The 18268-nt window shown below is 47.1% G+C and overlaps 2 protein-coding genes across 7 annotated transcripts in view; one reads left to right on the top strand and one right to left on the bottom strand.

Annotated features, from left to right (window-relative positions):
• CDH23 (cadherin related 23) overlaps positions 1-18268 on the bottom strand; it is a 653830-nt gene that overhangs the window by 79890 nt on the left and 555672 nt on the right. The window contains exon 1 of one of the 6 annotated variants that reach the window (XM_075610605.1): positions 340-469. The exons of the other annotated variants lie outside the window; for them this stretch is intronic. The gene's annotated coding sequence lies outside the window, so the exon portion shown is untranslated. Of the gene's footprint in view, positions 1-339; positions 470-18268 lie in introns of those variants that run through there. 6 annotated transcript variants of the gene reach the window in all.
• The window catches only part of VSIR (V-set immunoregulatory receptor), a 47501-nt gene continuing 29654 nt past the window's right edge, over positions 422-18268 (top strand). Inside the window, exon 1 of the mRNA XM_075610608.1 lies at positions 422-626. Coding sequence (XP_075466723.1) covers positions 539-626 — 88 coding nt within the window. The 5' untranslated portion in view covers positions 422-538. The remainder of the gene's footprint in view (positions 627-18268) is intronic.

Genomic DNA, 18268 nt, shown 5'->3' with positions numbered 1-18268 from the left:
GTATGTATGTATGTATGTATGTATGTATGTGTGTATGTATGTATGTATAGATATGCTCGCTTTAATGCATTGGGACACTAAAAGAGTTGTGTGTGCTGTTAAGGTTACTAGAAGAATCCTAAAAGGATTGCAAGTAGAAAGAAAGTGCGAATCAGCAGTCCTCATTCCTGTGCATTGTGTTTCAAGTCTCTCTCCATTACAAGGATATTCATAAATGCTTTATAATGCAGCATGAATACCAAATCAACCCAGTATGGACCACAGCAATACAATAATAGCGTGAGATTCTTACAGTCATCAGGAATTAGTTTCATGTTAATCAAGCGAAAATATAGTTACTTATTCTTACTGTCCTCCTGGGGGAGCTGCGTTCTCTCCCCACTGCCTGCTGGTCTGTTTTTCTTTTCGTACTGTAAAGGGCGACTGCCTATGAAATTTCCTGTGTTGTGCAACTCTTTTGCTCTCAACACTGTCACCTCATTTGAAGTGATACAACAGGCATGAGAAACACTGCACTCCCTTTGCAGCTCTGGCAAGGATGGATTGCTACAGGAGGGCCCACCGTCCCACCTCCAGCGTATGGAAATTCGGTCTCCTGCTCAGCCTCTATCTGGCATCTTACCAAGGTAGGACAAGCAGACTTCTGTCCTTGCTCTCTCACAAGTGACAAACATGAAAACATGTTTATATTCAGTGCTGTACAGGTCTATTTAGACAGTTTCCCTTTCTATTATCTTCTAGAGCAGGGGTGGCTAACTCCAGTTCTCAAGAGCTACCAACAGGTCAGGTTTTCAGGGTATCCGTGCTTCAGCACAGGTATCTCCATCAGTGGCCCAGTCTTTGACTGATTGAGCCACCTGTGCTGAAGCAGGGATACCCTGAAAACCTGACCTGTTGGTGGCCCTTGAGGACTGGAGTTGGCTACCCCTGTTCTAAGGAGTGTAGTATGGCAGCTGCAATAAGGGACCAGGAGGGGGACTTTTTTTTGTCAACTGGGCAGAAAGTAGAAAACTAGCAAGTCAATGTAAAAAGAGCAAGGAGAGGAAGCCTCTCTTTTAAATTGTTAGTGGTGTACTTTGGGGTGTACAATGATTTGAATCCCATGGGAATTCATGTTCCTGGTCCCATGGGAAATCAAATGTTGCAGTATAAAGCCATTTGGATTATGAGACACTTTACATGGTGTAAAAAATGATAGGCAACGACCTCCCTCTGCAAACCTACAATGCTTGTAATCCCCTCCGTACTGCAATAGAAAACATATTTTCTGTGGGGACGGATTTTTGCCTTTTGGTTATTACTGATAATTAGAGACCAGATCCAGGAGAAAATGAACATTTCAGGCACGGTGAGGCTCTGCAGATGTCAGGCGTCTCCTGTTTCAGTGTAGGTGGGAACAAGGTGCCGTACGAGCTTATTATATGCATGTGCAGAAATATTCAACCTCATTATAAGTATGGCCATTTTCAGGGGAACGAGGGGGGGGGGGTTCAACTTTTTATTTATAGCAACTTTTCCTTTAACAGCCTCTGTCCATTTGGCAGCATTGTGAGCAAGATAAGGAAACACTCCCATATTTCTAAATATATTGTTAGTTTGAAACAATACCATTGTTTCCCAGAAACTAAAAAAAAAAAAAAAAATTGATGAATCAGGGCTCCAGATATAACTCATGTTTAAGTTTTTAGAATGGGGACAGGTAGCCTGGTAATTAAAGCACTGGCCTCTGAAGTGGGAATAAAGTGACTGAAGACCCAATCCTTTGAGCCCCTTTACTATTTTTCATTTTTGGGCCTTAAAATACAAACTACTTGGAAATAGTTTTATGCAATTACGAAGTTCAGTAGTAACTACAAAGTTATATAATTCAGGGGGCGCTCAACTCCAGTCCTCAAGCCCCCCCCCACAAACAGGTCAGGTTTTCAGGCTATCCCAGCGTCAGCACAGGTGGCTCAATCTGATTGAGCCACCTGTGCTGAAGCAGGGACTGATTGAGCCACCTGTGCTGAAGCATAAATATCCTGAAAACCTGACCTGTTTAGGGGGGCTTGAGGACTGGAGTTGAGCACCGCTGTAATATATGAATAGTCAGATAGAAATAGGTAAGCTAATTCAACTGAATTAACACTATTTATAGGGGCCCGGGGAACAGCGAGGCCCCCTAAAAAAGTTCTTCAAAAGCATATTGTAGTGAATATTATATGGTCCCCAGCAGCACTCAAAAACAAGGCACCCCACTGAATGATTCGTCATTTTGAATCTTATTTTAGACAGATATTCTCACATAAGTAAAAAAAAAAAACAGCACGATTTAAAAAAAAGAACAGTTATATATACAGATGTTACCCTAGAAACGCTGTTTTCTGAGTACCGCACAGTATCAATATACCAATAAGTGAAATTGGCCCTATATCTTTTCCACATGTAATAATAGGGCTATGTACAGCTGTTCTCTTTTAAAGTGGTGAACATTTATTATTTTGTACTCATTATATGAGAATATCTTTCTAAAGTAAGACTGAACAAAACATGTACTAGGGCGTACATAGAAGGCAGATATCCCTTGATGGTGCACGATGAATAATACTAAAAACAGACTTTATTAGACATACTAAAATAAATACAGGATATATACAGCTGGTGCTCTTATAACAAATATAATGATACATTTAATTTAAAAGGGGTGTTCATCTCCAGTGGCCAAACGTATAATGATTGCCAGATAGTGATGTGACTATACCAGCAGAAATGGGGGAGAGCTTAGATTAGAGCCCTAATGCTCAGCACCTCCCTCCATGTGGAGTAAATATACATTGCTGCAGATGTTATATGCACAGATTCAATTGGAAAAATACTGATCTATATCTACTGTGTGTGGTGATACTGTGTATTTATGTTTGGAGTAGCAACAGTGTTCATGTTCAGAGATACATTTCCGTTTTGCGTGTAGTTTTCAGTTGCTGTGATAGTAAGGCATTAGGATCCAGGTCAGTGAGAGAATGAGATTCTGTGCTCGCACGATTATCGCGGTGTTTGCTTGGATTATTATAGTGTGCTCTGGAACAGACTGACATCTCTTAGGCCCGGTCCATAGAGGGGTGGGGAGAGCGGAGGCGCGCTAACGCTGAGGCTCGCATGCTTCGGTCAGAGCGATTGCACGGACTTGCAGGCGAGCCAGCGTGCGCGAAGGGAGCCGGGGGGAGGTGGTTGGAGGCGGGGCAGTGACGTCGCTGGGCCAATCGCCATCGACGCACTGACGTCAATGTCATGGCGCCGACGTCACTGCGCCGTGACGTTGACGCTGCTGTGCTGTGATTGGAGGTTTTCAGCCGACAGCGTGCTGAAAAACAGCTTGGCGCTCGGCTGAAACCTCCAACTCGTCAGCACGCCTGCGGACGCTCGCGTGAGCCCCCTCTCAAGGCATCCTCATTGAGGATGCAGGGGCTCAGCGCGGAGCGTCCGCACGGCTCAGCGCGGCCTCTCCATCTATGGACTCGGCCTTAGGCAGCTCTATGGTTCATCGTGTTGGTGTCGTGGAATCGGAAAGGCAGCTTAGTGCAGACCCGGCTGCACCTGATCACAGTGCAGAGAGGTGACCCAACGTCAGTGTCACAGGGAAGGCAGTGCGCCTTTCAGACTGCGAGGTGAAGCTACAGCAAGACAGTGTAAGAATTAGTTACCAGTATGTACGTGATAGCCGCGTGGCTGAATGTACAATGCGCACTGTATCAACAGGGTGTTCCCTGTAAGGGAAAAATTGTGTGATGCGGAGCTGCAATTGGGACCGGATCAAGGCCGGGTGTGCTGGTATGGATTGCTGCTGGCGGTATGATAGAGTGTCTGCCAGACCTGTTTGTGAGGGGAGTACTTTTTGGTTGGATGGTAGTTAGTCAGTATTCAAACAGACCTAGTGACCCGGGCCTAGGGTGGCAATATTTTGGCAAAATGTCCGCCCCCATATACAGATGATGCGCGCTTGGTCCTATCTGGCCTGAAGGTAAGGCACTTACTTCCTATACTTACTATACTGCATATACTATATATACTATACTATACTGCATAAAAACATAAGATGTGCACTCACATTTGGTACATTAAAAATGCACATTTGAATAACATTGATGGGACACCTGGCGTCCTCCTCACTAGCTGCAGCCCGCTCTGGGGCTCTCTGCGTCTCCATGTCAGTTATGGTGACATTCGAGGACTGGATCAGCTGGACTGGCTTGGTGTTCGGACAGCTCACTTTGGTTCCCACAGACCATAATTCAACACGTTTCTCCGATGCTTCTTCAGGAATTTGGCAAAACGCGTTGAATTGTTGCCTGTGGGAACAAGAGTGAGGGGTCCGAACACCCAGCCAGTCCAGCTGATCCAGTCCCCGGATGAGCCGTCACAATAAGTGACATGGAGATGCAGAGAGCGCCAGGCGTGATGCAGCTAGTGAGGAGGACGCCACAAATCAGGAGTCGCTACAATGTTATTCACATGGTGTATTCATGCATGTTAAGTATTTGTTCAATTCACATGCAATAAGTTTACACTATCACATTGTTTTTCTTTTATAACTTTAAGTTGGTGACATCCAAGGGGTTAGAGTTAAAGCCAGAGATAGACACATATTGGGATCTACCAGATAGGTAGGAGTGAAACCAGTTTAAAGCATGTTCCCTTATACCAGAGCACTGAAGCTTGTTTAACAAGATAACATGATCAACAGTATCAAAAGCCTTTGCAAAATCTAGGAATATTGCACCATAAATTGTTCCAGTTCCATTCCACACTGGATCTCATTGCAAACTTTTAAGAGGGTAGTTACCATTGAGTGATTTAGGCAAAAGCCAGATTGGAGTTGGCCAAGGAAATTTGTCTTGGTATAGTAATCGCTTAATTGAGAGTGGACACATTTTTCCATGACTTTGGATAGCATTGGGAGAAGAGATATTGGTCTGTAGTTGGAGACAAAGTCCCCACTTTTGAAGACTAGGAGATATCTGGTGGTTTTCCAGGTCTGAGGGATATAGCCTGTAGACAAAACAGAGTTGATTAGGAAGGTAAGCAATGGTGAATGGTTGATTAGGAAGGTAAGCAGAGTTGATTAGGAAGGTGGCAATGACTGGGGTACTAAGTCATAGGAACTTTGATCACACCAGGTCAGGTACACACTGGCTGTTTTAGTTTTAATGTTTGGAGCTCCTCTTCGGATACTGGGGCAAATTGTATGCACTGTTGGGAGGGGGTGGGGATATAGGGGTTCTCACATGTTGAGCTTCATGATTGTAGCCAGGGTTGCACTTTGATAGTAGGGAAATAGCACACCACACAAAATATTTATTCAATGCGTTTGCAATGTACGTGTGATCTGTATGGGATCTGTAGTATCATCCTTTTTGATAGTAGATGGTTGTTGATGGCTAGATGGCTGGAATATATTGTTGATGACCATCCAGAGGTTTGCTGGATTTTATGTATTTTGGTAAATATTGGGCTTTCGCTAGTTGTATTTGCCCTGCGCATGTATTCCACACACATCTGTAGTTATTAAGAGCCTTGGTAGTGCCACTTACTTTGTGTGTTTTTTTTTGGTTTGGAAATAAACAAGCACAGAAACGGGGGCAGGTATAAAATTGATTCTGTGCCATGTGCAGTTGGTAAGATCAGCCAGAAATTGTTGTGGGTTAAAGTTTCTAAATGTTCTAGCGATTAGAACTTTAGGGCTTGACTTGGGCAGTTTGATTTTCCTTACACAATACATGATTGTATAGTCACTAAAAAGATCAGGTAGGATACCAGAGAATTGAATTCTATTGGCAGATGAGGATAGAATCCAATCTAGCAAGGAATGGTTGCCAGATTTAGGTTTATACATGTGGGTTTGGAAATTAGTGGGTTAAATGTAGTGACTTGAATTGTGTCCAGATTTGGTTGTTTTTAGGGTCAAGCCAATTGAGGTTCAAATCACCAAAAACAGGTCATTCTTCCGATTCAGAGAGGAAATTGTCCAAGATCACAAGTAATTGGCAATGGGATTCGATTCAGTTTATCTCCCTTCATGCACAGTGCGATTACCACTGATGCAGAACAGATTATCATTCTCATGTATAGCACGGCGATACAGATATACCGTGTCACATTGTCACCTGAGTGAAAAAAACATGTGTAGAAAAAGGTGCGGAATTAACCACTAGCGTGAGTTCTATGAACAATCGCCACAAGTCAACATTTTTAAGTGTCTTGACTGAAATCTATTTTTGTTTCCTCACAAAGACGAATGAAAAACCTTTGAGAATTTTTGTTAAAACTGCAAAATTAACGTATTTACAGTACTGTAAGCTTTAAAATAGTAGCGTAGCTTTACAAGGTATATTATAGTTGAAATACATCTAATGCAGTTCCTCAAGTAACATCTGCAGCTTTCCTTGTTTGTTTCATATCTCAAAACATTAATGCCCCATATCCATCATATATATATATATATATATATATATATATATATATATATATATATATATATCATCACATATATATATATATATATATATATATATATATATAAATAAAACATTATATATATATATATATATATATATATAATCAAAAAATAAATAGATGATACCGTTCTGTGGCTAACGAAATGCTTTTATTTGTGAGAGCTTTCGAGATACACTGATCTCTTCTTCGGGCGATGTTACAATGGATAAAGCAAGAAAGGTTTAACTTTAAAACAGTCTGGAATGTTATCTGCGGATGAAACCTATCCCTCCCCCTGTGCAGTATGAAATTTATGACTTTAGATGTTAAATGGTCCCTGAATGTTTGTGATGTAAGAGTGTGTGTATATGTGTATGTGTGTAAATATAAATTTATAAAGCGCCACAGTGTATACAGCGCTTTACAAAAGGTGTGTGTGGACGGGGAGTGTATACGAATGGTGTTGGTGGGTGTTGAAATGTAAGAGGGTGTTGGATTACTATAAATTTGTGTGGATACTATGTAGTTCCTATTAGTATATAGGGATAGAATTACATTGTATATATGTATGTGTAAGAGACAGCTGTGTGTGCATTCATATAGCGCAGTATTTATAGACATGGGATTTAGCATTCATGGGAAGAGAGTTCTCTTGTGTAGTGGCTCATGAAACTGCGGTCTCGGTTTAGGCCACCGGTCAGTGTCCTGAACAGTTTAATACATTTTTATTCGTGCAACACCTCTCTTTCGGTGTTCTAATAATGCGCTTGTAATCTCGGCTACGGCGATGTCAACACGACGGTGTGACATAATCCGTCGCAACAGCAATTTCTGCCTATAGTGTAGGAAACAAGAGATGGTAACTGGGATGTGTGGTGGGGGCGTGGCTATGAGCGGTTCGCCCTCATTGGCTGAACCGCTCACGTACCGTCTGACATCATGTGGCGGTCGTCTAAAAAAAATCCTGTGTGGTATTTGTATTGTGCCGCTGTGTGGAGCATTGCACAGGTTTTGCATCTTGCGTCCTGGCATGGTCTTGTCCTGCATTCAGTTGTACTGTTGAATACTTTACTCCACACCATAATTTCCTTGAGATTATGAGGTTGTCTGTATGATAATAAGGGTGTTTCAGGGAAGACCTGTGTCAGTCTTGTATCTTCCTGGAGAATGGGTTGTAGTTCCCTGGCAATCTTGCGTAGGGCTTCTAGGTGTGGGTTATATGTGACCACCAAAGGTACCCTGTCACTTGTCTCTTTCTTTCTGTATTCAAGGAGATCACTTCTTGGTATTTCGGTGGCTTTGTGGATTTACTGGTCTATAATTCTGTGGTTGTATCCACGGTTTATGAAATCCAATCTCAAGGCTTTAATCTGCTGGTCTCTGTCTGCTGTGTCAGAGCATATCCAGTTATATCGTATGGCTTGACTGTAGATGGTTGCATGCTTAGAGTGTGTCGGGTGGAAGCTATTGTCCCTCAAATAGCTGGCTCTGTCTGTAGGTTTGTGGTATATATGTTATTTATGGTAATGGTGGTGTCTAGGAAATGTACTTCATTTGGGGAATGGGTGAGTTTGAGGTTGATGGTCGGGTGGAACATATTGAAGTTCTCATGAAACTGTATGGGGTCCTGTTCACCAGATGTACAAATTAGGAGGATGTCATCGATGTACCAAAGGTATGTAAGGGATTTCAAGTGGCAGGTGGAAAAAAAAATCACTTTCCAGTTTTGCGCTGAAGAGATTGGCATACTGTGGCACCATCCGAGTGCCCATAACAGTCCCGGTTGTCTGGAGGTATTTAACATTTCTAAATGTGAAGTAGTTATGGGTCAGAATAAATTCAAAGCATTTAGTCACTTTCTGTCAGTTGATCCTGCTGTCCCAGAAAGTATCTGCAGGCTGAAATCCCATCTTCGTGGGGGATGTTTGTGTAAAGTGATTCTTCATCCATGGTTGCTAGTAGTGTTCCTGTTGGCAGGGGCTAAATAAGAGAATGAACCTGCTTCACCACAGCATCACACGAGGAACAAGAGACAGTCCTGTCGGCGAACATTTCTCTGACTCTGGTCACAAGATGAACAATCTGAAGGTGGCCATACTCAAAGGTAATGTTAGAACACCGAAAGAGACGGTTGCATGAATACAAATTTACAAAAAACTGTTCAGGACACTGACCGGAGGCCTAAACCGAGACCACAGTTTCATGAGCCACTACACAAGAGAGCTCTCTTCCCATGAGTGCTAAATCCAATGTCTATAAATACTGTGCTATATGAATGCACACACACCTATCTCTTACACATACAGTTGTACAATATAATTCTATCCCTATATACCAATAGGGACTACATAGTATCCACACACATTTATAGTAATGCAACCCCTCTTACATTTCAACACCCACCAACACCATTGGTATACACTCCTTCTCCACACACACCTTTTGTAAAGTGCTGTATACACTGTGGGCGCTTTATAAATTTACATTTACACACATACACACACACTCTTACATCACAAACATTCAGGGACCATTTAACACCTAAAGTCATAAATCACATACTGCACAGGGGGAAGGGATAGGTTTCATCCACAGATAACATTCTAGACGGTTTTAAAGTAAAACTTTACTTGCTTTATTCATTGTAACACCGCCCGAAGAAGAGATCAGTGTATCTCAAAAGCTCGCACAAATAAAAGCATTTCGTTAGCCACAGAACGGTATTGAGTATTTGTTTTTGATTATTAAGCTCGGCTAACACGGTACAGATATATATATATATATATATATATATAACAACAATCAGAAGCGCATACTTCATAAGGGTAAAATAAATATATATTTTAATATAACGTGTGCTGAATAGTCCTTTAGCTGGAGGATATAGACCTATGGATGTATAGCATGCATGGATATTATACAAACACGTGATAAAAACACGGTTTGTCATATTCTAGGAGTCCAACCGGTTAAGGTATGGCCAAATAAAATGGAGGTGGAGGGACTGTTGCTTTAGAATATGTTTTATAGCAAGGGCTAAAAGATTAACTTACAATGGCACAATAGTGCATATCAACGAATCCAGTGGGAGTACAAATAGCTGAGAAAAGAATGCAGGGGTGATAGCTATAATGCAGTGATAAGAGGGCCTGGCAAAATTCACAAGGACATCCCTCTTTGATGAGCTCTGTAGTAACCATTGAGTGCACCGAATGGGAAGTTTGTGTCTGTGTGTGTTTATACTCACACACAGACACACACAGACACACACAGACACACACAGACACACACAGACACCAAGAAAGAAGAAGTGTTAAAAACGCCCCACCATTTTAACTGCTTCTTTAAAGCTACCTAGTAAATAACCATATTGCATTAACACTTTCCCTGTCAGAAGGGCCAGGAATGCATTGCCAAACAGTGCATTTCTGACTGTTCTGGCAGTGATGGGGTTAAGTCTGGTGACTAGCAGCACAAATTAGCGTATGCGTACTTTAAAAGTTGGACATACTGCAAACACTTGTGTTTTGACAGCTCCTTCTCTTGAGCAATAATTGCATACTGTACGTCACACCGGTTGCATCTCTCTGATGTAACCTGTCACAGTCTAGAGGTTTAGAGATTTACCAAGTATCACTTGATTTCATTTATAGTACATCTGCAAAACCACCCAGGCACAACACTCTAATGCAGTCATGCTGCTAAAATAAGAAATATATCCCCCATCGGACACAGTTACACCTTCTGGTATTAAAACGCAGTAATTACGTTTCATTTCAAGGTGTTGAAAGCCCATCTGTCCGTGATTCAAAAATACATAGGGGCCTATGCACTAAGCTCCGATAAGTCACTTATCACCAACTTATTGCTAAAAAAGCCTACTGCTATTAAGTAAGCCCCGATAAGTCAGCGATAAGAGATCATTTCGCCCAAAAAATTTGCAGAGAAAAGAACAAATCTCCAAACGCACGGCGATAAGCCACTTATCAGCAGTTTTTCAAACTCGTGCTATTCTAGTATTCCCGATTACCTTATCTAGGCTAATCGCGGCTCTAGAATTGAGATTTCCTCTCAAAATCGTTGGCAAGAGGGTGGTGAGAAGCTGCCGATAAGCGGCGAGACGGGACTTAAAAAAACCAATGCATTTTTCCTGCATCTAATTGATGCCGGGGGTCTCCGGAGCTGATAGCCATTAATATCAGCTCAGGAGACCCCCCTTCTCCCGCATTCTATTAATAAAAATTACATTAAAGGAGATTCATTACCATAGCAGATAGCCGCTACGGTAACGAATGTGTTACATTTCTAATTAGGGTTTTATTACTAGTGTATTGTAGCAGGGGACCCCCTTCTTCCTGAGATACAGACCTTGTTATGGGGTGGCGTTATCTCCTATGCATTTAAATGTCCCACGTCACGTGACCGTGGGAATCGAATGCATAGGAGATACCGGCAACCCTTAACGGGGCCTATATCTCAGGAAGCAGGGGGTCCCCGGACCTGAAATCAACGTGGTTCTGCTCCGGAGACCCCCTGCTACAATACACTATTAATAAAATGTAAATTAAAAATTTCGCCCAAGATTTGTGCAGGGAGAGGCGGCTCTCTCTCTACAGCAGAAAGAACTCACCGGGTGAGCCATTTTTGCAAATGTTGCCGTCACTGGTATTCGGGGCATTCTGCATACCGTGATAGCAACGCTGTCAAAAACGGAGATATAAAAACCCTGGCGATTTTTTTATCGGAGCTTAGTGCATAGGCGCCATAGTCGGCATTTAAATGCCATGATAAGTAATTTTATAGAACAGGTGAAGCGAAACATTTTTAGAGCAAAATTAGCAATGGGTAGATTGGGGGGAAAACCCGGTCAGAAATGTATGCAAACTCCTTTTTTTGGTTCATGCAGTAAATATAGCAGCCAGCTAAGGCTCAGGCTAAGGCCCCGGTCTCTCCGCTGTAACGCGCGCCCGCGCTTTTGGCGGCGCGTTCAGCCGATTCCCCGGTCTGCAGCTCACTGCAGGAGGAGAGACCGGGGGGGGGGGGTGGGGCGTGGCGGAGGAGTGACGGGGGCGCGGCCATGACGTTACCCGGCAGGTTCGCCCTCATTGGCTGAACCGCCGGGGGGCGTGCCTAATCGCTCGACGCGAGTCCTGCTCTCAATAGCTCTCGCGCGAGCGCTGCGGCCCCCCCTCGCAGCGGGCCCGGCTCCATTGCGGTGAGGGCTCTCGTGCGCGCAGCGTCCGCCACAGCGGACGCTGTAGTAGGCAGCGGGGGCAAAGCCTAAGGCCCCGCTCCCTCCGTCAGCGCTCCCGCACTGCAGACAGGCGGGGCACTGACAGACACAGACCACGATATGCGGTCTGTAGGGAGCGAGAGCCGGAGCGGGAGGTGGGCGGGAGTGGGAGGCTTGAGCGGGAGGGGGGGCGTGGCTTGAGCAGAGGGACCCGCTACTCTCCCCCCCCTCCCTCCCTCCACGGGCTCGGGCTGGCACTCATACACACACACACACACACACACAGACACACACACAGACAGGCACTCACGCTGCTTCCCCCCCACACTCCTCCCCGCTCCCCGAAGCCTCTCCTCCTCCCGAAGCCTCCCCTCCTCATTGGCTCACAGCCACACCACATGACGCGTCAATGCTAGGGATCACCATTCTCTTGTATCCCGTAGCGGCTGACGCTTCACAGCGTGTAGTGAGCTGTGCAGCCAGGGGGGACCGGGACCGGCTCGGGAGGATTCCCCTGCTGGTGGGGAACGCGGGTGTGGCCGCCCGCACCGCCGGGCGCACTGGGTCCCAGGCCTAATTCTCTGCAATGATACTAGTAATTGCTTAGTGAACATGTGTACTGACAACATTGCACAATGCTATATATCAGTGGTGCTCAACTCCAGTCCTCAATCCCCTCCAACAGGTCAGGTTTTCATATAATAATCCCTGCTTCAGTACAGGTGGCTCAGTCGAAGCTTGAACCTCTGATTGAGCCACCTGGGCTGTAGCTGGAATATCCCGAAAACCTGACGTGTTGGGGGGGGGAGAGGGGGGAGCTTGAGAACTGGAGTTGAGCAGTATATGAGCCATACTCCCTCCACACCGCTATTTTCTAACCCTAAATACCCTCAACAGTGTCAAAATAAGTGACTGATCTGGCCGTCATCTGAGTTTTATGAATTAGAGAAGATAGGAAACAGTTGCACTTCATTAAAGTTAATTTATCAATAACATTTATTTTCAGCATTACAAATATAACAAGACAGCCAACAATGAACTTGCATTAAGGAACCGACATCACAGTCTTTTCTCAACTTTGTTGATACATTTATAATACAACGAAGGAGCGCAAACAGAAGCTCATACTTATAAGTGATTAACAAATTATTCTTACTCAGTGCTGCCTACAAAGACCGGTCACTAGTACCGTGTGAACAGATGAAACGAAAAATCGAGGCACAGCTGAGCGTGATTATATAGGTGATGGTCGTGTGCAGTGCCCCATAAGTGAAATGAAGCACTCACAGCTGGTCTGTAGCGGTCTAATGACCAATTGCAGTAGTGAATGATGAAAACTGCAAGCTGAAGTTCTCCTCAAATGATAAAACATAAGAAGGACATTGCATAATAACATTTGTTAAACAGTAACATAACAGGGCGAGTATGGGATACACTCATATGCTCCCACTCAGTTTGGAGCAGTAAGTGTGTTGAGGAGGCCACTCAGGATCGTCCCAATGCTGCCACGTAAAAGCCACAAATGTCCTGCTCCAATCCTTGTGTCGGCGATGTCTTTGCCGGTGTGGGTACTTCCGCGTCTGCGCGTGCACAACAGTACGGTGTCCCAGTGGAGTCAGGCTGGTTGGTGTGGAGTGAGGCTGGCTGGTATTGTGTCCTTAGAGGGTCAAAAAAACCAGCGCGTTTCGCTCGCCTCAGTCAAGTCAACGGCTTCCTATGGGGTTCTCTCTGGTTTCTCTAAGCACCTCATCCTACTTGCTGGATTTCATTAAAACCCAACACTTTTGGTTGCAAGCTGTCAAGGTCACTTCAAACCACACAGATTTGTACTATTTTCTTGATTTTGGTTTTTTAAATTGCATATATTTTAAAATGGGTTGTTTTGAATGCACTGAGAGCAAATAGTATTCTAACCCCTTGACTGTCGGGGAAGCCTACAATGCAAATCAATGCAAATCAATGCATTGCAGATGTTTCTTCCGGCAAAGTTTGTAACCCCTTAAATGTGTTGGAAGGCCCTGCAACACATTAGCACAATATATGGGTAAGAATTAAAGAGAGGGTGCTCAACTCCAGTCCTCAAGCCCCCCAAACAGGTCAGGCTTTCAGGATATCCCAGGTTCAGCACAGGTGACTTAATCAGAGGCTCAGTCAAAGACTGATCGAGTCACCTGTGCTGAAGCTGGGATATCCTGAAAACCTGACCTGTTGGGGGGGGGGGGGGGGTGGGGGGGAGGAGACTGGAGTTGAGCACCCCTGAGTTAAAGTATGGTGCAAAATAAGTCATTTTTCTTGTATATCTAATAAGCTTGAAAATCCTTTCACTACACACTTTGCTTGTACTTCATAAGGGCCTTTTCTGATTACAAACGAATCCTGTCATAGTCAGCTGGCTTTACGTCAGCAGCCACATCTGCTGTACCCCCTCTCCTTCCAATCCCAGTTAATTGGAGAAACGTATCAGGAAAGTGGGAACGCAAGGAGTCTTTTACAAGGGCTAAACACACTGCAATCTCAGTGTGTGCATGCAAATACAGAGACAATCCTGTGTTAATACGCCATTTGCCCTTGGTCTTGCTTACAGGGAAAAGGAAGGACAGACTACTAGACCAAACACACAAACAAAACTACTGTATATTTGAAACAGGTCATGGGAAATCTCTCTAAGCCTCAGATAAAAATGCAATCTTTTAGTATAGTTAACCCACACTTCTCAATGCACTGTAATTCTGATCACACAGTAAACCCACCAGTAACTCTAATATACTGGACTGGCTCTCAATAGATACCGCCATATTTCAGAAATCTTAATCACACATTAAGATCTAGGAAATGGGTGTGCAAACTTTTCTTGCTGCGCCCCCCTGTCTGCTCTCCTCTGTTGTCGCGCCCCCCTTACCTCGGTGCGGCGGCATTGTATGACGTCACGTTACCATAGAAACTGTGACGTCACATGACCCCGCTGCGTCATTTGATGCCACATTGCCATGCTCACGCTTCCTGATGCTGGCTGAACCTCGATACGTAGCGGTTGCAGAAGCCTCGCGCGGTCCCCTGGCATTTTTGGGGAAGAGCGCGGGACCTATGCAACTGCCAGCGTCCCCCCAAAAAATATCCCGCCCCCCAGGTTTGCACACCACTAATCTAGGATACCACCTACTCCCTCTCCCTTTGCTACATGGAAGAAAGGACAAACACGGTTACCCGACATTCTTTGCAGATCTAGGATGCAAATCCCATAAATCCTCAATTTTTATTGATAAAAGGATATTTATCTTACCATATGCCAACATAGCATGCAGCCGGGTTAGCATGGTATATATTTCATCTTACCCAATGCAGTATGTTACCACACACAGAAAAACTAAATGGGGAATGGGATCCTATGTTGGGGTTAATAAAATACATTTTTTTGCAAACAATATGTGATTTAAAGAGCTGTCAGTGTCCCGAGATGACAGATATCAATTCCAACACATTTGATGACGAGACATCTGAAGTCTGAAAAGGTTGTGCCCAAGACAACCATGTACGAGTGATATGTAGGTCCATGAAAGGTATCACAGATCACAAAGTATCTTACATAGTACAGTAGGGGATGGAAACCCCGCTGTAAAATACAATGAGATGTTAAGAATAATTAGTGGAAGACTGTACATATTACCGCGCTCCTACCTTTAGAAGTATGCTGCTGGTAAAAGGGTTGGCCATACATACAGTATATGGAAAACAAAAGAACAGATCCTGCGCTCCTACCAATTTGGGCTAAAATATACTTGTATGTATGTATATCTTTATTTATATAGCGCCATTAATGTACATAGCGCTTCACAGCAGTAATACACGTGACAATCATATAAATAACAAAATAATAAAAATAACAGAACATGGGAATAAGTGCTTCAGGCATAACATTAACATTTCGGAAGAGGAGTCCCTGCTCTGAAGAGCTTACAATCTAATTGGTAGGTAGGGAGAACGTACAGAGACAGTAGGAGGGCATTCTGGTAATATGGGTCTGCAGGGGGCCAAGCTTTATGTATCACTAGCTGAGAGACCCGGCGTTGCCCGGGATGTAAATGCGTAATAGGTAGTATTATTTATAAATCGTGGAACAATAGATGACTATTTGTTGTAAAGGTTGGATAATAATATTGAAAAGAAAGATGGAATAAAATGTAATACGATGTTGTTTAAAAATGGTTTATTGTAAACACACCACAGTACAATGTATATTTTGGTGACATAACAGATGTAAAAATGTGAGGCGTGTGTCCTGCTAGGGTGTGAGGCGGCGGGTGGCGCGTGGGTTGTGAGTGCTGTCTGTGAGTGGGGGTCCTGCTAGGGTGTGAGGCGGCAGGTGGCGCGTGGGTTGAGAGTGCTGTCTGTGAGTGGGGGTCCTGCTAGGGTGTGAGGCGGCGGGTGGCGCGTGGGTTGTGAGTGCTGTCTGTGAGTGGGGGTCCTGCTAGGGTGTGAGGCGGGGGGTCAGTGATGTCGGTGCGTAGGGGCGGGAGGCAGCAGGTGTGTGTGGCGGCAGGTATGTGTCGAGTGTGGCGGGTGTCTGTTGAGTGCGTGCAGCGGCTGTGAGGCGGCGGGTGAAAGGCAGAGGTGGGCGGATTAAGGGTGGGTGAAAGGCAGAGGCGGGTGGGTGCGAAAGCAGAGGCGGGAAGGCAGGGGTGGGTAGGCGGGAAGGTGGGCAGGAAGGCGAAGGGTGGTGGGAAGGGGTGGAGGAGGGGGGGAGGAGGGGGGGAAGGGGTAGGGGGTGGGAGGTGGGAGGGGGCTGGAAAGGGGAGCGGAGGGGGGGAGGAAAGGGGAGCGGAGGGGGGGAGGAAAGGGGAGCGGGGGGGGAGAAAGGGGAGGGGGGGGGAGAAAGGGGAGTGGGGGGGGAGAAAGGGGAGTGGGGGGGGGCAGAAAGGGGAGTGGGGGGGAGAAAGGGGAGTGGGGGGGGAGAAAGGGGAGTGGGGGGGGAAAGGGGAGTGGGGGGGGGTGGGAAAGGGGAGTGGAGGGGGGAAAGGGGAATGTGGGGGTGGGAAAGGGGAGTGGAGGGGGGTGAAAGGGGAGTGGGGGGGGAAAGGGGAGTGGGTGGGGTGGGAAAAAGGAGTGGAGGGGGGGGAAAGGGGAGTGGGGGGGTGGGAAAGGGGAGTGGGGGGGTGGGAAAGGGGAGTGGAGGGGTGGGAAAGGGGAGTGGAGGGGTGGGAAAGGGGAGTGGGGGGGGAAAGGGGAGTGGGTGAGGGGGGGAAAGGGGAGTGGGTGAGGGGGGGAAAGGGGAGTGGGTGAGGGGGGGGGGAAAGGGGAGGAGGGGGGGGGAAAGGGGAGGGGGGGAAGGGGAGGAAAAAAAAAGGGAAGTGGGTGAGGGGGGGGGAAAGGGGGGGGGGAAAGGGGAGGGGGGGGAAAGGGGAGGGGGGGAAATGGGAGGGGGGGGAAAGGGGAGGGGGGGGAAAGGGGAGGGGGGGAAAGGGGAGGGGGGAAAGGGGAGGGGGGAAAAGGGGAGGGGGGAAAGGGGAGGGGGGGGGGAAAGGGGAGGGGGGGAAGGGGAGGGGGGGGAAAGGGGAGGGGGGGGAAAGGGGAGGGGGGGGAAGGGGAGGGGGGAAAAGGGGAGGGGGGGGAAAGGGGAGGGGGGGGGGAAGTGGAGGGGGGGGGAAAGGGGAGGGGGGGAAAGGGGAGTGGGGGAGGGGGTGGGAAGGGGAGTGGGGGAGGGGGTGAGAAGGGGAGTGGGGGAGGGGGTGAGAAGGGGAGTGGGGGAGGGGGGGGAAAAGGGGAGTGGGGGAGGGGGGGGGAAGGGGAGTGGGGGAGGGGGGTGGAGAGCAGTGGGCATATGTATTGTTAGAATTTATGTATGTGCATGCCCCCCCCCCTCCAGGCATCCGTCCCCCCCCCCTCCGGGCGTCCGTCCCCCAGCTGGTTCGGCGGGCGGTCGCTCCCTCGTTCCCCGTGACTGGCGACTCGCCCCCCCCCCCCCCCGTTACCCGTGACTCGGCCCCCCCCGTTTTGCAGCTCGCCCCCCCCGTTCCCCGTGATTCGCGCTCCCCCCCTGTTTCCCGTGACTCGCGGCTCGCCCCCCCCCCCCGTTCCCCGTGACTCACCCTCCCCCCCGTTCCTCGTGACTCGCCCCCCCCCCCGTTCCCTGTGACTCGCCCCCCCCCCGTTCCCCGTGACTCGCCCCCCCCCCCCCCCGTTCCCCGTGACTCGCGCTCCCCCCCCCCCCGGCGCCCGCTTTCCCCCGATGTGCCGTCCGGCTGAGTGTGGCGTGTGCAGGCGGCGGCAGGAAGCGCCCTGTGTGGGGCCTGTGTGGGCCTGAGGCGCGAGGCTCCGCGCCTGAAATAGGAGAGTTACTGGCAGTGGTGTGCCTTACCTGAGGGGGAGGTAGCGCCGGGGAGGTAAGGGAGCGGCTGGGGTAGGAGGGCCGTGCTTCCCCTCCGTCTGGAGCCGGTGCAGGGCGGTGCACGTGATGGGGGGACGGACGGACAGAGGGGGGAGGGGAGGGGGGGGTGGTGTGTGTGTCCTGTCTGTCTATCTGTGTCCTGTCTGTGTATCTCAGTGTGTGTGTGTATCTCAGTGTGTGTG

Source organism: Ascaphus truei, chromosome 8 (assembly GCF_040206685.1).
Source record: "Ascaphus truei isolate aAscTru1 chromosome 8, aAscTru1.hap1, whole genome shotgun sequence".
Lineage (NCBI taxonomy): Eukaryota > Metazoa > Chordata > Amphibia > Anura > Ascaphidae > Ascaphus > Ascaphus truei.
This window is presented reverse-complemented; position numbering and strand designations above follow the sequence as displayed.